We start from the raw sequence: 24,438 nt of genomic DNA, 5'->3' as shown, positions 1-24,438 counted from the left end.
GCTCTAGTCCTACCCAAAGGTCTGTAACCTCTCCTAGAAGCCTTTGCTCTGGTCCTTGCTTACATTGCATTTTCCCCCAACCCAAACTTCTTTATCTGAGCCCTGGGTCACTGTCTTTTGTGATCAATGATTATGAGTAGTTTGTGATCTGGGGCTGGAAATTTGTCTTTCTCTGGATCCTGTTTTTCCTTCCTCTATCCTCTAAAATAAACACCCGTCCTTTGACATTCCCTTTGAAACTTTGACCTCTAATGTAGACCATAATGGTTAGCCTTTTTCTTTGAGTACCCCCTAGAGAACCAGGATTCTGCCCTCCTAAGACAGCAGGAGCCAGGCTATCTGCTTTATCATTCTAAGGAAGTCCTTTGCAAGTCAAAAGTTAGATTTCTCCATTCTGGAGAAGGGCTGAGAAATGTGACTGTTCCACTTGCAGAGGAGGGAGGAAGAGGACACCTTCCACTACATATCAATGGCAGTCATTCCACAAAGCGGTCATGACAGTTCAGAATGTCACCAGAGATCCCTGGGCTTCCAGAGAGTGAGTGGTGTCAAGAACGAGTATAGATTTATGTGGTAGCAGGCCGGAATTCAAATCCACCTCCTTGTGTTTAATTTTAGGTTGGGTGCTTAACGTCTCTATGCCACTGTTTCCTCAGTAGCAAGAGGGGAATAATTGTAACTCTTTAATTGGATTGTTCTGAGGATTGAAGGAGATAATATATATTAAGAACCTGACACTTAGTAGGTGCTTAATTAGTTCCTTTCCACCCTCACCATTATGATCACTCTCCGGCAAGCCCTGAGGAGATTGGCGGGGGACCATAGGAGACTCTAGGAACAGGCCTCAGGGTTTTCTTAGAAGTCCCTAATTCTACCTATGGGCTAAGGTCAGATGGGAAGGAGGAGGTGAAGGACAAAAAGCTTTGTAGAGGTGGGGCAAGCATAAGCATATTTTCCTTTTTAATCTAGACTGAGAAAATACAGGCCTCTATTCTCCCGGCAATGTGAAACAGTGCCTGTATTTACTGAACTATGGGAATAGACTCATGGACAGGTTTCCTTCATTGAGTTGATCCCTTTTTCAGCAGGTTTTCAAGATCCGCCATCAGATTGTGGCCAATCTGCCTGTCTTGGGCCCTGAACCTATTGAACATGAGGGTTTTACTGTTCTGTCACCTTAATGATAGCCAGCTTGTTAAGAATAAGCCAAAAGGGAAGGGGCGTAGGGTTGTAACTAATGAATCTGAATGACACTGTAATGCCTTGGAATGAATCCCTGACAGGAAGGTGATGGATGCAGAGAAATCCAAATTCCTTTAGTTTCTGGCCCAGGCTCCATGTGGGAAGATTGGTTGATGTGATTGATTGCTGTGAGGGTAAGATGAATGAGGATGGAAGAAGCTTGGAAGGAGGGGGACCATGAGCTTTTTGGGGAAGTAGGCAAACTTTCATGGAATTCCCAATTGCTCCCAGTTTCATTAGTGAAAACCTCAGATATAAACCCAAAGAAAACACAAGGCATGTTCTCTTTGAATGACTGTTTGAACAGGGCAGCAAGGATGGTTTTGTTTCTGAAAATCCCCCCCTAAGATTATTTGGGAATGTCAACAAGGTCCTGGGGAAAATGTCAAAGCATCAGGTACCTGGGATCTTTGGATGGAGAGTCAGTTAGGAATGAAGGGAGAAAATCTAGTTTGTTCATTTTCCTAGCACAGTGTCACAACTCAGGTTTCATGATGGGTACTTTGGCATCTATGTTTATTGAGGGTTTAACCTCAAGACCAGATAATTTTGTTTTTTTTCCCTGAGCCCCAAGGAAATAATCTTTTCTTTTGGTTGCCTATTTCTTCACCACAATTTTTGTGCTTAGATAGTGTCTCTTCCATTCCCCCTTCTACTACCACCACCACACACCCACACCCACACCCACACACCCACACACACCACACTTCCTTTCTCTGTCACTAACTGTAGTGTGTTTTTTTTAACCTTCCTTAAAAGGAAGGGGTAAAGGAAATCTTCCACTTCCTTGACATAGGCTGCATTTTTATGAATTTTTCCTTGTCTCTGGTCTCTGGCATCTGTGATAGTTCCCCCCACCGCCCCCAAAGCCCCAGTAGATAGTTGTACGTCATAGCTGCACATCCTTCTAGTTGCTGTATGTGGGACGCGGCCTCAGCGTGGCTGGAGAAGCGGTGCGTCAGTGCGCGCCCGGGATCCAAACCCGGGCCGCCAGCAGCGGAGCGTGCGCACTTAACCGCTAAGCCACGGGCCGGCCCTCTGTGATAGTTTTAAATACACAGAAATAATAGAGACTAGAGTGGACTTTCAAGGCACCTGCTTATGGTTTCTTTTGAGATGCCAACTTCCTTAATGAATATTCCACCTTCCTTTTCACTCAAAAAAAAAAAAATGGATTGGTTATTTCCTGTTGGAAGTTAAAAACATAACTTATGGGCTGGCCCTGTGGCTTAGCAGTTAAGCGCACGCGTTCCACTACTGGAGGCCCAGGTTCGGATCCGGAGACGCACTGACGCACCGCTTCTCCGGCCATGCTGAGGCAGCGTCCCACGTACAGCAACTAGAAGGATGTGCAACTATGACATACAACTATCTACTGGGGCTTTGGGGAAAAAAAGGAGGAGGATTGGCAATAGATGTTAGCTCAGAGGCGGTCTTCCTCAGTAAAAAGTGGAGGATTAGCATGGATGTTAGTTCAGGGCTGATCTTCCTCACAAAAACAAAAAACAAAACAAAACAAAACAAAAAAAACATTATTAATTCTTTTTTATGACAAAAATATTTATGGTAGACAAATGCAAAAATACAGAAAAACACTAAAAGGAAAACAAACCACTCTATTTTGATATTACATGATAGCAAACATTTTCATATTTTTTAAAACGAAATTGGGTTCATCCTGAACATACTGTTTTGTAATTAACTTTATTCACTTAATTATATCATGCATGTTTTTCATGTTACTAAATATTTCTCTAGAATATTATTATTATTATTATTTTTCTGAGGAAGATCGGCCCTGAGCTAACATCTGCCAATCCTCCTCTTTTTGCTGAGGAAGACTGGCCCTAGGCTAACATCCATGCCCATCTTCCTCCACTTTATAAGGGATGCCGCCACAGCATGGCTTGCCAAGCAGTGCATCAGTGCGCGTTCGGGATCGGAACCGGTGAACCCTGGGCTGCTGCAGTGGAGCGCACGCACTTAACCGCTTGTGCCACTGGGCCGGTCCCCTAGAATATTATTTTGATGGTTAATATTTCATTGTGGGGCCATGATTTAACTAGTTTGCCCTACTGTTGAGCATTTAAGGTGTATTCTAGGGGCCGGCCCCGTGGCTTAGCGGTTAAGTGCGCATGCTCCGATGCTGGCGGCCAGGGTTCGGATCCGGGGCACGCACCGTCGCACCGCTTCTCCGGCCATGCTGAGGCCGCGGCCCACATACAGCAACTAGAAGGATATGCAGCTACGACATACAACTATCTGCTGGGGCTTTGGGGGAAATAAATAAATAAATAAATAAAATAAGATAAAAAATAAATAAAATGTATTCTAATTTAAATCATTAAACATTTCTCCACTCTTGGTGATCAGTCATTTTACTTGTTTATTTAACATAGCTGAAATACCTCCTCCCTGCAGGGTGCTTGGTTTGTAGAGAGAGGAGACTCCCAAGACTGGGATGCTCAGACTTAGGAGACCAGTGGCTAAGCCCCCAGGGCTCTCTTTATGGGAAACTACTCCTCTCCCAAAGATTACCAGTGGAAGATGTAGAAGTGCAAATGAGGAAGGTAGAATCCACAACTTTCCTAGTCTCTTGCCCTGGGGCCCAGGTCCTCCGTGTACAGACACCCCAGGAAGCCCAAATTAAGAGTGTAAACACACTTTGAATATGGTTCAAGTTCAAAGGGCTTCCTTGTTCCTTAAGTTGCTTAGGTTGCATTAAAATAACACTTTCTAAATCTAGGAATCTGGATTGTTTTCCTATTCCCCAGTTCCTGGGTCTTCATTTTATTATCTGTCAAACAATGATATCAAGGGAGTTGGATATTTCCAGTTTCTCCCTTAGCCTTGTGCATAATTGGGATATAGAAGCAGGGTTTCCCATTCCCTTTCTGATCCCAAGGTTTCCAAAGAGAAATAAAAGATTTCAGCTGGATATATATTCTAGAAGCATTTATTGCAAAATGAAGTTGAGTTCCCAATCTGGGAAAACAAAACAGAGTCATTTTACAGCTCTTTGGGGGAAAATCCCTCCTGGGGGGCCTTGTCTGGATAAGTTGTAGTCACCTGTGTAAGTCCACTTACTGTGACTGGTCCTTCTTGGTGGCTCCAGAGATAGTTTCTGAGCTGGAAGAGTCCTCAGGTTATGTTAGGTCCTGGTTTCCCCAGGGTTAGGTGGGAAGAACTTTTCAAAAGTGCATACTCAGGTGAAAAACCCAACACCCTAAAAACCTCCCATTAGGCAAGTATGTGTCTCTGCCCCACTGATCTGCCTGAACTTGTAGTTGGTCTTTCTGGAGCTAGCCAGAGTAGGGGAAGGTTGCTCCTTCAGGAGTCTGGACAGAACTCTTTCATTTTTTGCTTCCATTCCTTCTGATTCTCAGCACACTGGGTTGGACATGGTCTGAAACTTACAGGGACAAGTACTTTGAAGGTCTTCTGGATATGGACCCCAAACCAAACTCCCCCTTTAGCAAGCTGCAAAAGCACAGGCACAAAGATCAGGATGTAACTTGTAGGAAAGATGAAATGGGGTCTGCCCAAGTTAGGAGGCCCAGGTCACAATTTCAGCTCTGTCAAGAATATGCTGTATAAACTCAGGCCTCTGTTTCCCCATGTGTAGCATATATCAAGAGGACTACAGACCAACCTTGTGATTTTCCAATTGTTTTCCAATCTTCTCTTTCCAAGAAAGAAGCTGTGTCCCCCTCCACTGTCATGCAACTGAGCAAATGAGTTTGTGTGGGTGCTATCTGGTGCTGCCCTTGCCCCAGGACAAAGCACTGCCTGGGGAGCGCCTGCAGTAGTACTTGTTCACCACATGCCTACACTGGTCACACTTGACTGTACAGCACCACTGGAATTTGCAGTTACAGCTGCTGATAGCCTCAGTCTTCCTCTCTTCCACCTGCAGGCCACATTCGGTGCACAAGCGCCCGCAGCTGCGTCGCTCCCACCTGGATGTGTTGTGGCTGTTCTGCAGACACTCCCGACCCTCTGTGCCATAGATGCCCAGGCTAGAATTGCGGGTACAGTAATCTGGCGATTCCTCTAAAAAGATCAGCTCAGCCTCTGCACTGGGAAGGAAGGCCTCAGTGGGTGCCCAGCAGCCCTCAGCACTGTTCCCAGCCCTTGGCTGCCGCTTATCCATCTCAATTTTCAGTGCCTGGTCATACTTGGCCTTTAGGTAGTCTCCCATCTCCCGGAAGTCAGCCAGCTGCAGCCAGCATGTCTGGATGCTGCAGCTCCCCGAGATGCCATGACATTTGCAGGTCCTCTTCATGGTGGCTCTCACTGCCTTCACAGAGAAAGAAAGAACAAAAGAGAGAATGGCTCTGAGTAGGGAAGACCAAAGGCTAGCAATTAAATGGAATATTTTAGAGCTGTGCTTCTTAACTTTGGAGGAGCATCAGAATTACCAGGGAGGCCGGCGAAAAATATTTATTCCTGGGCCCTACCTCAGATCTTCTCAATTAGAATGTTCAGGGGTTTAAAGGCCTTGGTATTGGTGATTTTAAAGCTCCCCTGGGTGATTCTTATGGAAAGCCCAGCAAGTGTTGAGAAGGTTACTGGCGTCAGGAATCCTAGGCTCCAGGCCCAACTCCATCAGTTGTTGAGCTTGTTTCTCTCCCTGCCCAATTGGAATAAGAATCATCAAGAAAATACTTAGAAAATTAAAAAGGATAATATGATCATTGGCACTGTTATTATCTTGAAGCTGGGGGCTAGAATATTTGTGGGGGTTTGGATTTGTCCTCTGGGCCCTTTCCCAGAGGGAAGGAAGCTCCTGGAGTCAGAACCCCTACCCCCAAGGTGATTACCTATTATCGTAATTGCCTTGAAAACCTCTCCCTCTTGCCCTGGGCAACCAGGACATGTAGGTATAGGTTGAAAGGGAAATTTCTATGCTCTTAGCTCTAAATCCAACTTGCTTTCAGATTTGAGTTCAGAACACTCCAGGGATTGCTATTCCACCAGAAGTCTTGGGGGAAAATAGACCCTCGGGAGAAGCCGAGACAGACCTTAGGACACAGGTTGGATGACAAATCCCTGTTAATTTCCTAGAGTATGCAGTTGAAATAGTTAAAAATTTAAGTCATGGAAGCAAGGCCTTGGTTCTGTATTTTTTTGTGTTCTCAGAAACCCGCCTGTGGAAGAAGGCAGAACATAAGGTTTAGTGATAAGAGGACTAGACTAGAAGATCTGAGTTCATTGCCTGGCTCTGATGCTTATTAGTTGTATTGCCTTGGGTCTTAACTGGCTTTGTCATCCAAGGAATGGGGGTAGCCATCCCAGTCCTGCTAGATGGTGTGAGGATGAAACATGGGTATGAGACAGCTCTTTGTAAGTTGTGAAGGACTGTACAGATGTGAGGCTGTTGCCAATACTGAGCCTGATGGCTCACTGGCTGACTCCTATACCTACCAGCCTGCCTGCCCTGTTGTTGTGAAGATTCATTAGGGCTCTGGCATCCTTTCCCTTCTCCAGGCTGTCCACAAAGAGTTTGGAGATCCTTTCCCCAAATTCCACATTATCACTGCAGCCCCCCCAGATCCAGCCATGGCCTCCTACACATAAAGAAAGAATAAATTCTGCATACAGCTCCTTGCTGGAGAAGAGTTATGGTCATCTTGGCTGACACAGCCAACCATCCCCAAGAGCCCTAGAAGTGTGTGAATCTATAGCTGAAGGTGAGACAGGGAAATGGAGGTGCTCTGGAGTGGGTAGGGGGGAGTCCTGTTCCCAAAGCCAACTTCCCACCCTTCAGGCACTCTTCAGTTTTAGGCAATTAGTCTCTATACCCACAGTAAAAGTAGGCACACTGGGGCTGGCCTAGAGATCTCAAAGGTACATCACAACTCAAACATTCTGGAATTCTGCACCATTATCCTACAATAGTCTTGTTAGAGCCACCTCTTCCCTCATTAGTGACAAATCTGAGTAAGTCTCTTAGGTGGTCTGCAAATAATTGAGTAGCTCTGGATTACGGACAAGCCATTCTAAGCCTGAAATACAAGCTTTAAACTCTCTTTGGCCTCCTTATTTCTAGATCCCTTGTTAGTTTTAAAGCTGGGTGTTACTAGCTGATCCTGGAACCATGGATCCAGGCTCCTCTCTCAGGAGAGTCTAGGTCCAGGAGCTCCCACCAATGAAGTTGCTATTGGAGTCTAGGGGTTTGAGGGAGCTGGAGCTGTGTCCCTTGGCCTCTCCCTGGAAGACTTTAGCCTGTGCTCAGCTCTGCACCCCTCACTTCTTCCCCTCATCAGAGAGCCCGCCTTACCTGTTTTTCCATTTTTTGACTCATCACAGCCACAGTTTTCAAAGTCGCCCATGCTACAGTTCTTGGTGATAGTGTACATGACTCCAGCAGAGCTGATAGCATGAATGAAGGAAGTCTCCCTAGTGGCTTTGGAGAGAAAGAAGGGTCTGGAAACTTGGTCCCTGATGACCCAAAGCAGAGGCTTTGGAAAGGCAATGCTATTTCTCTTCCTTGTCCCCCATCCCCTTTGGGTTTAAAAAGATGCTCTTCTACTTAAGAGAACAGAGCATATCTCTTTACTTCATACTTAGTTCATCCAGGCAGGAATGAGCATCCCCATGCTACAGATGGGGAAAGTAAAACCCAGAGACAGAGTGATGAGACCAAGGCCACTCTCCTCACCAGTTGTGGTGGTGGGACCAGGACCCTGCTCTCCTGAAGTCCAGCCTAGGCCCCTGTCCATTAGCTACTGCTTCTGGTCCTTGGGCCGTGAGGACTCAGGGCCATAAGACTGGCTTAGGAAAGTGAGAAGGACCTTTTCTTCTTTCTGACATGAAGCTGGAGCCATGTAATAATCATAAGGGTCATGGCTACCACTTAGTAAGCTCATATCTTACTAAATTCTTTATAAACACTGTCCCATTTCATTTCCCACACTCCCCATTCTATCTGTACACCCCATGGGAAGATAGTTCTTTTTGTCCCCATCTTCTTTACCCTCTTCCCCTCAACTCTTCTCAGGTAACTCTTAATTGTTTCTACATAAATGACTTTTATGCAAACGACTACACAGAGTTACAAACAGCTACGCGCACGCACACACACACATACACACACACACCACCTCAGGCACAGCTCAATGTGATCTCTCAGCTTCTCTGTTGGGATTTTATGACAGCTGGGCAGATGGGAAACTCCTTCAGAGGCTGCAAACACAGAACCCTTTCCCGATCTTTATTTCACATAAATCAGTGCAAGATAAGTGTGTACAAACACACAAGTACAGGGATGCATTTAAAAAACAGAGTAATTTTTACATTCGTATAGAGATACCTTTGTATTCACCTCATTCAACCCTTACAATACTCCTGGTGAGCTAAAGAGAGCTGGGCTTATTGCCCCAAATGGCAAAACTGGGGTTGAGAGAGGGGAAGTAACTCACTCAAGGTCACATAGCAAAGAAGTGGCAAGTCAGCAGATCACTGATAGCTTTTCCATTTCACTGTGCACATATATGTTACACATATACATATACTGCAAGCCCACCTCCATGCACAATACCCCCCTGTACAGGTGAACAAACTTACCACTTCTCAGTCTGTTGTGAGTGGAGAGCTGGAGAGCATTTTCGGGGCAGTTCCAGCGTTCCCAAGCAAACTGGAACTTACACTCCTCGATGCCACTCTGGGCACCCAGGGCCACGCTGGTAGTGTAGGTCAGATAGGCCTGGCAAAGGGAAAAGGGCTATGAGCTTCAGCCCTGGCTCAGGTCAGGTCATCAGGGGTTGGGGGAGCAGGCAGGACTCAAATGGGTTAGCTCTCCATCAAGGAACGATCATGGGTTCCTCTGGGTGGGGGACTTCTGGCACTGCCTCCCCTCCCCTCTTTTCCTTCCCCAAAAGAATTCCCTTAGGAGCCCCGATGGGTAAAAACAGGACCCAGAGAACATCCTACCTTGGGACCTGTTATCAGGAAATTGTTCACTGACCTACCAAAAAGAGAAAAAGTGAGGCAATGGTGAATGCGGATGAGGTAATGGGGGCTTCCTTGACGGAGAGTGAGGGGTAGGAGAAAGGACTTACCAGGCAGAGGCACTGAAGGTGGCATAGCATATGCCCACAGCCACCCTGAGCATAAACAGGTCTCCCATGGCCTTGCCCACCCCCAGGGGACCAGGTCCAGCCCAGGGCCAAGTCCAGGGAAGAAGTGAGGGGAAGGCAGGGTCTTTCTCCGTATTTATGTGGGGAAATTCTGAATGGCCAAGGGGGAAAAATCAACAGCTCTTCTCATTTGTCCCTCACTGGCAGGGCTGCAGGAGCCACTGACCCAATGGGGGACCAGGGAGGAGGGACTCAGCCCAAAGCCTCAAGGAAAGCCCCGCCCTACCCCGTCCCCCCTGCCCTTCTTCCCTCCCAGGCTGACAGACGGCTGAAGCCTTTCCCTACTCTCCAGGTTTCTTTCCTCTATATATCAGACTTTTGTCTCTTCCTGCTTGAGGGCTCATTTCTCAGAATCTTGTAGCCTGGAGCAGGTGAGGTTCCTAACCCTGAAGGTAAGTCACCTATCCATCAGAGCTACAGACAGTATCATCATCTGTCAGTGAGACCCCACTCCTTGCCCTGCCTTCCTCCCCAAGGTGTTAATAATTATAGAGGGGCTCTATTTGGGGCCTCCTCCTACTCATTTACCCAAGTAAGCAAGTGCACCATTCCTACCTCCTCCTTTGGTGACTGTAAAGTCATGGAATTGTGGGACCATGGAGCAGAAACACTTCAGAGGCCATCTCTCCAACAGTCCCTTCTACCACATTCTACCAAAGTCAGTTCTAGTAAATTTCCTTGATTCCTAGTAGGTCTATAATTTTGTATTTGAGGATTAGATCTCCAGTTTGTTAACTGCTTGTACACTTCTGTGAGAATCAACCTTTGGGCCACCCAGGGCTATATTTGAAAAGACTGATGCCTTTCTTTCTGACACCACTTTGTTGCTAGGACATCAGCTCCTTAGGCCGCAATCTGTCTCTAGATTCACTTTGTATTCTTAGTGCTTAAGAAGATTCCTGGATGAATGAACAAATGAATGAATGAACAAGTTAATGAAAGAACTTGTGGCTCCTAGTAGGGACCCAAGGCACCATTAGGTAGGGTTGGGGACTATGGTGAAGGGATGGAGATCTTCCTTGGTTGGTGAGGCTCTTTCCCAGGCCTGGGGATGGCAGGCTAGAGAGATTCAGAGGAAAGTACGAACAGGAAGTCACAGTCCTGATTCATTACCCTGTGACCATCCATACCCAAATCACTTCCCAGCACCCTAATTTAAATGAGAAAGGGAGTTCAACATCCCCCCACCAAAGATGTTTCAGGGGCCAAGGAATCCCAGGCCTTTTTAGGGCAGTGCACTGAAAGTATGGGCCAGGATTGGTGTCAGTCTGCAAACTGTTATCTTTCTATGACAAGATAAGTACGGAAATGAAAGTGTTTAGGAAGTTTTACAGAATTTGACAGAGTAATTTTAGATATGTTGAACCTAATAATAAGAAATTTGGGCTCCTATTTTATGTCCTTTTTTCTGTTCCATGTTTCTAGGAGAATGGGTGAGAAAATTCCAAATGCAAAATATCCTTAATGGACTAAAGCTCTGCCTCTCAGACCAGCAAGCTTTCTTCTTTGCTTGCTTGTGGGCTTCTCTCCTTGGCGAAAAGAGGTGTCCCAGACTTGAGTCACTTGGGAAAAGCCCTCTGAGTGTGCCTCAGTGGTCTTTTCTCTGTTTCCTATTTTTCCCAATCAAGAATCTAATGTTTAACTTGCACTTTTTTCCCCCTGAGGAAGATTGGCCCTGAGCCAACATCTGTTGCCAATCTTCCTCTTTTTGCTTGAGGAAAATTCGCCTTGAGCTAATATCTGTGCCAATCTTTCCTCTATTTTGTATGTGGGTCACTGCCACGCATGGCTACTGACGAGTGGTATAGGTCTGCACCCGGGAACTGAACCCTGGGCCATCAAAGTGGAGTTCACAGAACTTAACCACTAGGCCACAGGGCCGACCCTAACTTTCACTTCTTAAAAGTGAAAAAGCAGCATTGATTTCCATGCCACTTGCTGTGGGGTTAGGACAGGCTTAGCGTTAGCCCTGAGGTAGTCCCCCGATGCACCTTGAGTTTTAGGTGTGACTCTACATTCACTTCCTGTATATGAGTGAGTGGATCTTATTCTTCTGTGTTCCCATAGCACCTGGCATTTAGTTGGTTCTCTATAAAAATACTCTGTTTTACTTTCTAGGAAGCAGAGGGGAAGGTAGTGAGCTTTTTGTCTGCAAACTTTGTGCTTGCTCCTGCTCCGATTCTCTAAAGATCATATAATTTCTCTAAAAGGAATTTAGTATGTTTGGGAAAGGCCTCTGCTCCAGGTATTAGGAGCCCTGGGGTTTGGCCACTAATTTGTCATGTGACCTTGGGCAAGCTATTTACCGCCTCATGGACTCAGTTTCTTCATCTGTAAAAGGAGGGAGTGGAAAAAATGTTGAACATTGAATGACCTCTAAAGACTTTCCCAGCTCTCTTACATGCTAGAATCCTATTTTTAAGATTTACAGAATTTATTAATCCCAGAGGTGATTGTAGGCTGGAAATGAGGAAGTCTCATTTTCCCCAGCTGTCAGCATGGGAATCATCTTATTTATCTTTGAATCCTTTAGTTGGCCACCAGGATAGACCTGTAAGATGGATACCTAGAAGACAACCGATACCTTCTTCAGAGTCCTTTGTGGCTCTGTCTGCATAAGACCTCTGTGCTGGAGTGACCCAAGTCCTTCATTGTGGATAGAAAGTCCCCTGGAAGGAGAGAAGAGCCAGAGACAGGCACTCCACACTGGAGTCTACAAACCATTTGCAGCCAACCTGTGTATCATTTCCTTAACCCCAGCTCTATTATCTCAGTACTATTTAAGTGACAACCCAACTCTTGGTTTCTCTCTCCCAGGAATGGAAATATGGAACTGAAGACTAGAGCAGAAGATGACAGAGGAAATAGAGTGGGCCTATGACAAGACAGAATAGTAGTGTCTCTGAACCTACACTGGTGTGCTAGTAGATGTTTAACAACTAGCTTTAGTGTGACAGGAGCCATGACTGGTAGTGTTTGCTGATTTCCATGGTGTAAATACTCCCACCGTTGCCAATTTCAAACTACCAACATGGACTTGAGAAGAGATGAACAGTAGCACATCATTATACAATATTTCCATCATGTAGATATAACAGATGTAAATAACCTTCAGAACATAGATAACAGTAAAATGTAGTAAAATATTTAGGAAGTGGTGAATTTTGAGTACTTTTTATTTTTGTTTTTAATATAACATTTAATTTTAAGTTTATATAATTTAATTTTTAATAATGGCTGTGTTTAACAACCAGTTTGCCAAATTCCTGAAAATTTAACAATCTGCTTTCTGAGGTGGGACAAGCTGCCTTCAGTACACCATTGGAGCCCTGTGTCCTCCCTCTAGGCCACTGGGGGATAAAGTACAAAAGATTTCTCTGTGGAGTTTAACACCAAATATTTATTTGTTCTAGTTGTGTGCAAACCTTTAACCCTTGCTGAGCCGTAGGTCTTGCTACCTGCCCTCAAGGAACTTAGTATCTAGTAAATAGGAGATAAGGTATCTATCTAACTCTATGGGCAGAAACTGGTAAGTGAAATACAATTAATAAACGCATGTACCTCTGGAAAGGTATTCACAGAGCTAGAAAGGAGCTAGGACCGATAATCCTGAAGGCCCCTTCCACCTCTAATGTTCCAGGATGTTGAGATTCCAGGAGTCCTAGGGAAGCACTGGTGGCTGTACTCAATGAGGACTAAGTCACCCTTGCTGTGCCCAGCTTCAGGAAATCTAGAGGCATTCATTCACAGGACCACAGAGTGTCTGACCTAGAGGGTCCCATTTTACAAGGAGGTAACTGAGGCACAGAGAGAGGGGACTTAGGGTTACATAGTGAGTCAGGACCAAGAGAGCCTGGATCCTTCCATTCTGGTTTGTCCAGGACTGAGGGGTTTCCTGTGGTGTGAGAATTTCAGTGCTTAAACCTTGGATGGTTAGTTACCCTATGATGATGATGGTATGCATCCCAGGCTAATGCTTCTTTCCAAATGTGCACTTTCACTAAAATCCCCAAATCCCTGGTTCCTCCACATTTCTTTTCCAGGCTCTCTCCAGGGCTCTGAGCGTACAGGGGCTGCTTAGATTGTGGAGCAAGTTGGGGAGTGGGAGGGTGGAGGTGGCTGGAGAATGCCAGAAGTGAGATAGGATTTCTGACTTTTTACACTCCTCTGCTAATTAGATAAGAGGGTTGAGGAAGGGGGACAATGAGCCTCTATGCATATTCTTCTGAGCTGTGACACTGAGCAGAGCTTAGGGATTTTCAATCTCTGGTCTCCACCCCTCCTCCCTGGAAGCTTGTCTCTTCCCACCCCCTGGGGATACTTGACTCCCAGTCCAAATGCCACAGCTGCTTGAGCTCCTGACCCTCCCTTTGGCCCCCCAATTTAGCCACAATGACTTGCAAAGTTCCTCAACATATGCCCAGAGAAGGAAGAGGAGAATTTAGTTTTCCCTTTCAGACCCAGAGTTCCAGGTGTGGGGAGGAAAATAGGAGGCCTTCCTGTGTGGAAAATGGGAGCAGTTGGTGGTCTGTTGAACACATGGGTCTATGAGGGCTAGGGTACGTTAGAGGGGATAAATCTGCAAGCCATGACTAGATCTACTTCATGTTTGAAGGTGTGTTCCCTTCATCAATCTGCAAGCCCCCTAGGGATAGGGTTGTCAATCCCAGCCACATGGGGATCTCTCCAAGGATAGCAGCATATTTCTCCCATCAGACTGAGGTGCCCAGATGGCAGAAGCTACATCTTCACCACTAGCCTAGGAAGGTTTGGAGTTGGAGAGGCTTATCCAAGGAGAGATTTCAGATGGCTAAAACCCCTGTATTATATTTTTTATTCTCTCACTGATCTAAACTCCCATCTTTGGACACTGGATAGGACACAGAAGTTCCCAAGTAATGTTTCTTGATTGTTGGGGAATAAAGTATGGAGATGATTGTGGGATTTTTATTAGTTTTCAGAGAAATATGCATCCATCCATGCATTTATTCATTCTAAAAATATTTACCTACTGAGTTCAGGCCAATACTCAACACTTATGGGTCTAAGATGAATTATCCTTAGTTGATGTTTTTATCCTGCAGGAGCGCTCAGTCTGGTCTGAGAGAGATAAGCTTAAACAGTTTATAACAATACAGTGAGATAAAGTACTCTGTAAAATGTTGGCCGGGGAGTGAGGATATTGAGGAAATTCCATAGAAGAGGACTTCTGATAGAGACCTGCCATCTGGTGGCAGGGAATGGTATAACAAGCTCCTTGTTGCTCTCATATGGGATTCAGTAAGGCAATTTCAGCCTTTATTGAGCACCTGCCTAATGGGTAACCAGCTCAGTGGTTAGCACTGTGGTGCAAACATAGTAAAGCTTCTAAGATGACCTTTGTCCTTGAAAAACTTGCAGCGTGCTTGTGGATATAAGGCATAATTGAAAAAGTTATCAACCAAACAACAAGTATCTGATGGGCACACATGAAAAAATGTGCTTTAAAAAAAGTATGTGATTCATGCTTGTCACCAAAAGAATTAAATAAAATGGAAATATGTAATGTAAAAAACGAGAATCTGGGGCCAGCCCGGTGGCGTAGTGGTTAAGTTTGCGTGCTTCGCTTCAGTGGCCCTGGGTTCACAAGTTTGGATCCTGGGCGCAGACCTATACAGTGCTCATCAAGCCATGCTGTGGTGGCATCCCACATACAAAATAGAGGAAGATGGGCACAGATGGTAGCTCAGGGCCAATCTTACTCACCAAAAAAAAAAAAAAAAGAATCTCCCCCATCCCACTCCTTGTAAGTAACCATTATGAACAGTTTAGTGTGGACTCTTTTCTCTGCACATACAAATGTTTATATATACATATATAATTTTAAAAGTAGAATTGTGCTGTTATTCCTCAATTTGGTTTTTAAACTTTTATTTATATTTTGGACCCCTTTCTGTGACACTACATATCAATTTACCTTGTTTTCTCTTAATTTTCATATGAAATCAAAATTAAGCATACTCCTAAGAGTTAATAGTTCTGTAGGGTTTGTTATGAAAAGCAGCATCCCTCTTCAACTATACCTCCATTTTCCTCTCAAAAAGCAACAGTTTTTAATTCTTGTATCTGATGCTCTCAGTATTACTTCCATATTTCTAAAAGACCTATTTGAATCCTATTTATTGATTTTTCAATTTTAGGTATTATCTGTTGACTTCCCACCACAGAGGATGAGGATTAGCCTCTCTTTTCTCTCGCCACTCACCACAAATGCATCGTTCTCATCTTCCCATCTCCCACTATAGTTAAATTGTAATTTTAATTAGGTCAGTATTCAGTGTTTACATTACGATCATGTAAATACTATTTAGAGGAGAGTCATGTAGTAAACCAGGCTTACTTTTCTTTCCCGACAAGTCTTTGTTTTCCTTGGAATGAATAATTATCTTTTCTTTTGTTGTTTGCTTAGTTTTCTACATAGTTATCACCACTTCAACCCCAAACTCTGCCACTTATCTAAAGCACCTCTCAAGACATTTAGCTCTCAGATCTGCTCCAACCTGGCCTAGTTACTTCTCTACATCCCGCACAGCTGTCATCTTAGTAGCTTCTTTCACCATCAGGATGGGGGTTCACTTTGCTTCCTCACTTTGTTGCACATCAATTTCTTAAATCTTGTCTTTCTATTTCTATTTCTATTTATTTATTTATTTTGTGAAGAAGATCAGCCCTGAGCTAACATCCATGCCAATCCTCCTCTTTTTGCTGAGGAAGATTGGCCCTGAGCTAACATCTGTGCCAATCCTCTTTTTGCTGAGGAAGACTGGCTCTGAGCTAACATCTATTGCCAATTTTCCTCCTTTTTTCCCCCAAAGCCCCAGTAGATAGTTGTATGTCATAGCTGCACATCCATCTAGTTGCTGTACGTGGGAGGCTGCCTCAGCATCGCCGGAGAAGCGGTGCGTCGGTGCGCGCCCGGGATCCGAACCTGGGCCGCCAGTAGCGGAGCGCACGCACTTAACTGCTAAGCCACGGGGCTGGCCCACTTTCTATTTATATTTATGCTCTCATTTTGGTGGGTAACATATTCCAGTAGCTTCCTGAGAAAGGGTGCATAGTAAGCAAATTTTTTGAGACTTCACATGCTGAAAATCTATATTCTACCTTCACTTGATTGATATTTAAAATTTTTTTTAAATTAATATTTTGGTAGGGTATAGAATTGTAGGTTGGAAATAATTTTCCTACAGAATGTTGAGGTCATTGTTCCAATGTCTTCTAGTTTCCAGTGTTGCTGTTGAGGAATCTTATGCTATTTTGAATGCTAGTCTTTTGTAGGTTACCTCTTCTTCTTTCCCCCACCCCTCTTGGGAGCTTTTAGAAACTTTCTTTTATCCCTAGCATACTGAAATTTCAAAATGATGTGGCTTTGATGTAGAACGTTTTCATTTCTTGTGTTTAGTACATGGACTCTTTCAATCTGTAAATATATGCTTTTTGTTCTGGTAAACTTTCTTGTATTATTTCTTTGATAATTTCTTTCCCTTCATTTTCTATGTTCTCTTTTTCTACAATTATTTTTTTGTATATGGAGGGGAATATCAGATCTCCTGGACTGATTCTCTCATTTTATCTCTTCCTGTTTTCCATCTTTTTTTTTTTTTCTTATTATCTAGGAGAATTCTTCAACTTTATCTTCCAACCTTTATATTAAATTCTTTTTATTTCTGCATCAAATGTTGAATACCTAAGAGTTTTCTCTTATTCTTGGACTATTTCTTTTTTTTGTGAGGAAGATCTGCCCTGAGCTAACATCCATGCCAATCCTCCCCTTTTTGCTGAGGAAGACTGGCCCTGAGCTAACATCTGTGCCCATCTTCCTCCACTTTATGTGGGACGCTACCACAGCATGGCCTGACAAGTGGTGTGTTGGTGCGTGCCCAGGATCTGAACCTGGGCCGCCAGCAGCGGAGCGCATGCACTTAACCGCTAGGCCATGGGGCTGGCCCCCTGGAATATTTCTTTTTTAAAAAAGTAGTATTTTGTTCTTGTTTCATGATTGCAATTTTATCTTCTAACTCTCTGAAGGTATAATTTTTTAAAAAAAGTTTTGTTTCTTGCATTGTTTCTTCTTTCAAGTTCCTTTTTTTCCCCTATAACATTAGAGCCTTTTCTCAAAAGTCTGGTGATGCTAGGCTATTCATTCATACTTAATAATGAGGGACTAAAAAGCTGATAGGAAGCTCTTTGTACCTGGATGGGGCTTGTTGAATGATGTACTTCACTCTAGAGTGATAAGGTAGGCCCCTAGCTAGTTCACTGAGGGAACCCCAAGCATCAATATCTCTAAGTCTTTTCTCTAGGGCTGGTCAGTTTTTCCAGAGAGAAGTCTTCTAATCTCCTGTCAGAATTCTGGGAATCACATGGGGAAGGGGACTATCACTAGGAGAAGGGGAAGTCTCACCATTCAGACTTATTTAATGTCTCGTTCTTGGTTGTGTCTGGCCTCCCTGAACCTAGAATCTCTCTCATTCAGCTATGAGAGACAAAATCTCCAGTATTCTGCTGGATGGGGGAGGGAATATAGGATGGTAACCTGCTTCCTAATCAGACATTTAACCTATCTACCTCCAAGCCTTCAGAAGAACTAGGCACGTTCAACTTCTGAGCCTTTTTAGGGTTCTATGGCAGAAGCTTCTTGGCTTCCCCTATGTAGGCACTCAGCTTTTGGTTTCTCAAGACTTTGTTGTTTTTTTTGTGTGTGTGTGTGTGTGAGGAAGATTAGCCCTGAGCTAACATCCGATGCCAATCCTCCTCTTTTTGCTGAGGAAGATTGGCCCTGGGCTAACAGCCATGCTCATTTTCCTCCACTTTATATGGATGGCACCACAGCATCGCTTGACAAGCGGTGTGTCGGGCCGCGCCTGGGATCTGAACCTGCGAACTCCCTAACATCTATTGCCAATCCTCCTCCTTTTTTTTTTCCCCAAAGCCCCAGTAGATAGTCGTATGTCATAGTTGCACATCCTTCTAGTTGCTGTATGTGGGACGCGGCCTCAGCATGGCTGGAGAAGCCGTGCGTCGGTGTGCACCCGGGATCCGAACCTGGGCTGCCAGTAGTGGAGCGTGCGCACTTAACCGCTAAGCCACGGGGCCAGCCCTCAAGACTTTTAAATAGTTTTTAAAAAACTTTTAAAAAGTTGCTTTCCACCTTTCTGAATTTTGTTTTTTATCTGCTATTGGCTCCTCTTTTGTTCTCTTTGACTTTGGAATTTCATGCCTTAAAAAAAATCCCTGTACTATTTTGTGAGGGAGGGGCAATAAATGCATGTATTCAATCTGCAATGTTTAACTAGAATACATATATTCATTATTTTATGTCATATTTCTTAAAAATAGAATTTAAAATGGGGAAGAGAAATGCACCTGGGATGATTTGAGTAAGACCAATTTCAGCCACTGCCTAGCAGTGACCATCTTCCAGCAGGTGCCTTCATCTCTCCCTGCCCAACCCAGGAAACAGAATCAAGGAAAAATCAGGACAGATAATAAAGGGACTAGTCTTAAATACTTGGAATTATTTAAAAATAGAGGAGCAGATTTAGTTTTTTAGTATTAACAACACTAAAGTGAAGAATGTGTGTATCTAAATTTTTACAAACTTCTCTAACTATCACTAAAGAATAAACTCTTACAATAGAAACCTCCTTCAATAGAAATCAAAAGAGAGTTCACATGTTTAGAATTAGTCTGCTCCTTTGCAGGCTGCCATTGGCAGAGGTCAAGACGATGGCCGTGATCTCAGAATGAGATTGCTCCTATGTTTGTCTCAAAGCTTCTTCCTGCAGAAGTCAACAGGGAGCCCCTGTGCTTGGGGGAAGACTATTCCTCCACATGACTTTCTGCTTCCATCAGCAGGACTCAAGTGATAGCCCTAGAACTGTCCATGCTTCTGGCAAGACCTCACACCCCTCTCCCACTAATACATCTTTGTTGCAAAGATCTGCCTTGGCATCATCAAGAATAAGTTCATTATGCTCTTTATTCTTGCCACGTCATTCACTACAAGAAACCCAAGACACCTCATCCTCAGACTGTGACCCCCGTTATGTTCTGTATATCTTCTTTTCTGGCTCCAACTCCTTCCCCATCCTACCTCCTAAAACCACTTCACTGAATCCTCTAGATTTTGCAGTCAAATATCAGCATATTTCCCCTTCTCTTCAACCTCTTCTGATGTTCCCTTCTCTTTCTCACTTTAACTGAACCCTAGCTCAGTAGGGAGGGCATTGTTCCTTGCAACCGTCTCAAAAAGTGACTGTTTTTCTCCTACACCTCTCATGCCACTCAAGTCCTCCTCGCCACTCATTGACACTTTCAGACTATTCTTCTCTCCTCCATAAAAACACCCAGCTTTGTATCATGTGTCATTCAACGTGAACACTCATTTCTCCTCTTTGTTGTAGTTATCCTCTGTACTCCTCCACCTCCAATCTATTGAAGATTTTAGATCCTGTCTCACTGTCAGTCTGTATTAGTTATCTATTTTGGTGTAACAAATTACCCCCAAAACAAGTGGCTTAAAACGACAAACACTTACCATCTCATAGTATCTGTGGGTCAAGAATCTGACTGAAGTTTAGTTGGATGCTTCTGGTGCAAGGTCTCTTATGACTGCTTCATAATATGGCAGCTGCCTTCCCCCTGGGTGAGTGATTGAATGAGAGTAAGAGAGAATGCACTTAAGACAGAAGACACAGTCTTTTTGTAATCTAATCCCAGAAGTGACATCCCATCATTTTTTCTGTATTTTATTTGTTAGAAGTGAGTCCATAAGTCCAGCTCACATTCAATGGGAGAGATTATACAAGAGTGTGAATACCAGGAGGCAGGAATCATTGGGGACCATCTTAGAGGTTGCCTACTACACTCTGCTCTCTGGCTTCCTAATGATTCACATCCCTCCAACATGCAAAATATACTTTCCTCCCGACAGATCTGTGAAGCATACCTTTAATCTTATGAAAGGGCCTTTTGGGTGACTGAATAGTATTCTGAAGCACCTCCTTTGATCTTTCTGAGGTTTTAACAAAAGGTATAACAGTCCTCAGCTTTATATTTAAACCATATTTTCCTCTCAATGTCCTGGATTTAATCTTTTCTCAGAAGCCAATTCTTTTTTCTTTTTTTTTTTTTGTGAGGAAGACTAGTCCTAGATAACATCCGATGCCAATCCTCCTCTTTTTGCTGAGGAAGACTGGCCCTGGGCTAACATCCGTGCCCACCTTCCTTTACTTTATATGGGACGCTGCCACAGCATGGCTTGATAAGCGGTGCATTGGTGCGCACCTGGGATCTGAACCTGTGAACCCTGGGCCGCCGAAGTGGAGCGTGTGCACTTAACTGCTGCGCCACCAGGCCGGCCCCTCAGAAGCCACTTCTTAATTTTAGCATCATTTGCTGTCGAAAGAGGCTGAGAATTTTCAAAACCATCAAGTCTTTGCTCCTTTTTGTTTAACAGTCGTTTCTTCAATTTCTCTCTCTCCTCTCAAATTTACCATAAGCAGTAAGAATAAACCAGCTGGCATCTTCAACACTTTGCTTAGAAATCTCCTTAGCTAGATCACCCAGTTCATTAGCCACATTTTCTACTTTCCACATATATGAAAACGACAATGTTGCTAAAATTTCTGCCCCTACATAACAAGTACTCCTTTTCCTCCACTTTCCAAAATATTTTTCTTACTTTCCTGTAAGCCTTACCAGTAGCCTCCTCAGAGTCCAAAATTCTATGAAAAGTGTCTTCAAGGCTCTTTAAACTTTTGAAGCTGGGTACCTGAGGATTATTGTAAATATTCAATAAGAACATGATTACCTTTCAACCTTGTTCCCAACACAGACATAGATGAAAAGAAGTTAATCTTGTCAGTTTGCTGTTTTCTTGTTTAACCTGAGGCATGACTCAGGTCACAAGGATTTATGAGCTTGTTTTGCAGAAGAAAAAGAATGCCTTCAAGGAAGTTATGATCTTCAGACAAGCAGCCCCCAGCTGCCAGTTGACACCCAGAAGTCAGATTGCCCAAGGGCTTATTGGAAGTGAAAGAAACACAGATTACCCCTTTGTTTCTCTGAAACCCCTCCTGCCTATAAAATCCTCTGCTTTCTTCTCTTGTGAAGGCAGATTTAAGAGACCCTATCCTCCCACCTTCTTTTGGCCAATTCGAATAAACCATTCTTCATCTCCAAGCACCTATGTCTCAGTGACTTACTGCACATTGCACACAATCTTGAATTTTGGTATCACTTTCACTAAAACTCTCCTCAAAGTCACTGTCCTCTTTCAAAGCAACAACTACATTTTAAGTTATTTTTTACTGTACCTCACTTCCAGGTTCCAAGATCTGTATTAGTTTTCTATTGCCACATGGCAAATTACCCCAATACTTAGAGGGTTAAAACAACAGACACTTGTTATGTCACAGTTTCTGTGAGTCAGGAATCTGGGCATGGCTTAGTTGGGTACTTCTGGCTCAAGATATCTCAGGAGGTTGTAGTCAGGCTTTGGCAGAGGCTGGGGTCTCATCTGTAGATTTGACTGGGTTGAGAATGAGGGAATCCACTTCCAACCTCACTCACATGGTTGTTGGCAGCCTCAGTTCTCACCAAGTGGGCCTCTCCACAGGGTTGTCTCATGACACAGCAGTTGGCTTTCCCCAGGGTAAGTGACCCAAGAGAGAATGAGAGCACCTAAGAGAGAAGCCACAGTGTTTTTATAACCTAATGTGAATATGACATCTCATCATTTCTGCTGTATTCTACTTTTTATAAATGAGTCAATAAGTTCAGCTCACACTCAGGGGGAGGGGATTACACAGAGCATGAATACCAGGAGGTGAGAATCATTGGGGCCATTTTAGAGACTAACAACTCACTTTTGCTCCATTTTCCTAGTGATTTCAATATTCATATAGATGATCCTTTCAATTCCCTGGCCTCTCAGTTCCTTGGTCTCCTCTTTTTTGATGACTTTTTTTCTACCACCCTCCCTTAGCCACTCCCTTCCCAAGATCATATCTTAGACTTTGTCATTACCAACAAGCACACCTCTCCATGATTCCAATTTCATATATTTCACTCTCCATCTACCTCCTCACTTTCCAGCTTGCTTCCTGTAGTACCCCAACTCCATCAATCCACCTGCTCCATGGGGACTTACAGTTAATTAATCCTACCATTTTTCTCCTGTCCTTCACCCTTCTCATGTCCTCACCTTCTTCCTTACTCAACTTAAATCATATTGTAAATATATTTACTTCTTTGCATCCATCCTCAACTCTCTTACCTGGACTCAATTCTTGCCCCCACTTAATTCTTTGTAGTAAATGAAATCCAAATTGCCCCCACTTAATTCTTTGTAGTAAATGAAATCCAAATAAACCTTGATTAAATCTGATTCTTTGCTTACTCCATTCCTGTAATTGCATTACTGAATGTGGCTGGAGAGAAACACATAAACATGCTCTTTGGTTTCACTTACAATCATAACCACTAACCTAAGTGGTTTCTTAATGCTGCCTGGCAATCCTACTTTATTTCCTTAGTCCACTTACTCTCCCATTCTCTAGATGACTATTTCATAGCTTCTCTTTCTTCAAATCTAATTCCTCCTCTCTTATTCTGACTCTCAATCGACTTACTTCCTATTTTACTGAGAAAATAAAAACAATCAGAAGAGAACTTGCATGAGCTTCCATCACCACATATATCCACTTACCTGCATCTGTGTTCTAGATCTTCTATTCTGAGGCAATAGATGAAAGGGCTGTGCTTCTATCTAAGTTAGTCAATCCACTGTACATCAGCTCCTATCCCTGAATTCCCCCCTTTCTATGAGATTTTTTCCATCAGCATATAAATGTAGTTTTTCCTGGGCCAGCCTCGGTGGGCTAGTGGTTAAGTTTGGCACGTTCTGCTTTGGCAGCCCAGGTTCGGTTCCAGGGTGTGGACCTACACCACTCTTCTGTCAGAGGCCGCCGTGGTGTGGTGGTGGCTCACATACAAAAAGAGGAAGATTGGCAGCAGATGTAAGCTTAGGGCGAATCTTCCTGTCACTATCTAGTGCCCCCGAGAAACTGAAGGATGGGTTTGGAAGGATTTAACTGTTTCTATGTTAAGGAGACACAACCAGCAACCACCCTGAAGCTAACCAAGCCTCCCTAGAAGAGCTACGCCCATGACCTTGCCTTAATTTTAATATGAAGGTCTCTTCAGGAGGAGATTAAGCCTCATTACCGTAATCTGCAGTGTATGCTGAAGCATGTTTTCCAACTGAGCCTGTGCAAGCGAATACCCGCCTCTCCTTTTTGAATATTCATTCCCCAACCAAAATAAAGTTCCTGCTTCCTTTTGTTTGGGGATGCCATGACTTTGGAAATGATTCCTCATGGCCTCCTATTTGCTGCAAATACACTTTACTTTGTGAGACAACTTCCATTGGTGTAGAGTCTTACTTAACTTACCAGGAGGCAAGCCCACTTGGTTCAGTATCATTCCTCAGTACAAAAAAAAACAGTTTTTCCTCCATTAAAAAAAATCATCTCTTGACCCTACTAATCTCTCCATGTACCACTCCATTTTTCTTCTTCTTTTTACGGCACAACTCTTTGAAACAGTTCTCCCTACTCACTGTCTCTAATTTCTCTCTTTCCATTCTCTCTTAAACCTAGTTCAGTTACTCTTTCACTCTCACCATTCCATTGAAACTACTCTAGATTACCAGTGATCTCCACATTGCCAAATCTAGGGTTAATCCTCAGTCATTTCATCTGATTTTGCAGCAGCATTTGACATAGATGATCCACTCTCCAACTTGTAACCGTTGATTCTTTCAGCTTCTAGGACTCCAGGGATGCCTGGTTTTCCTTCTACCTCTCTGTCACTCAGTCTCAGTCTCCTCTTCATTTCTCTGACCTATTAATACTGGAGTGTCTGGAAGCTTTTTCCTCAAACATCTTTTATTTTCTATCTATATTTATTCCCATATAGTGACTACTCCAAAATTATATGTTTAGTCAGA

At 43.7% G+C, this 24,438-nt stretch overlaps 1 protein-coding gene across 5 annotated transcripts; it reads right to left on the bottom strand.

The window, feature by feature from the left end:
- Positions 1 to 4,189: 4,189 nt before the first annotated feature.
- WNT8A (Wnt family member 8A) lies at positions 4,190 to 23,464 on the bottom strand. Of its 5 annotated transcripts, none has more exons than XM_058541007.1 (9): positions 23,137 to 23,464; positions 21,743 to 22,109; positions 21,126 to 21,198; positions 19,963 to 20,066; positions 9,178 to 9,211; positions 8,812 to 8,950; positions 7,526 to 7,651; positions 6,670 to 6,812; positions 4,190 to 5,542 (listed from the first exon to the last, which is right to left on the bottom strand). In XM_058541007.1, the coding sequence occupies exons 4-9, from the start codon at positions 19,968 to 19,970 to the stop codon at positions 4,994 to 4,996; spliced, it is 999 nt and encodes a 332-aa protein (XP_058396990.1). In that variant the 5' UTR covers positions 19,971 to 20,066; positions 21,126 to 21,198; positions 21,743 to 22,109; positions 23,137 to 23,464; the 3' UTR covers positions 4,190 to 4,993. The 5 variants fall into 5 exon arrangements, with proteins under 5 accessions (XP_058396990.1, XP_058397009.1, XP_058396999.1 ...); XM_058541026.1 differs by having other exon boundaries at positions 21,999 to 22,109; XM_058541016.1 differs by lacking the exon at positions 21,126 to 21,198 and having other exon boundaries at positions 21,238 to 22,109.
- Between the last annotated feature and the right edge of the window lie 974 nt (positions 23,465 to 24,438).

The sequence above is a fragment of the Diceros bicornis genome, chromosome 1 (assembly GCF_020826845.1).
Source record: "Diceros bicornis minor isolate mBicDic1 chromosome 1, mDicBic1.mat.cur, whole genome shotgun sequence".
NCBI classification, from domain to species: domain Eukaryota; kingdom Metazoa; phylum Chordata; class Mammalia; order Perissodactyla; family Rhinocerotidae; genus Diceros; species Diceros bicornis.
This window is presented reverse-complemented; position numbering and strand designations above follow the sequence as displayed.

Bases quoted from the DNA above. Each gene is read 5' to 3' on its own strand.
- WNT8A (XM_058541000.1), bottom strand. From the start codon at position 9,330: ATGCCACCTTCAGTGCCTCTGCCTGGTAAGTCCTTTCTCCTACCCCTC. The intron at 7,652-8,811 runs GTAAGTTTGTTC...TTCTCTCCAAAG, and splicing joins TCACAACAGACTGAGAAGTG to CCACTAGGGAGACTTCCTTC. The intron at 5,543-6,669 runs GTAGGTATAGGA...TTCTCTGTGAAG, and splicing joins ACAACAGGGCAGGCAGGCTG to GCAGTGAGAGCCACCATGAA.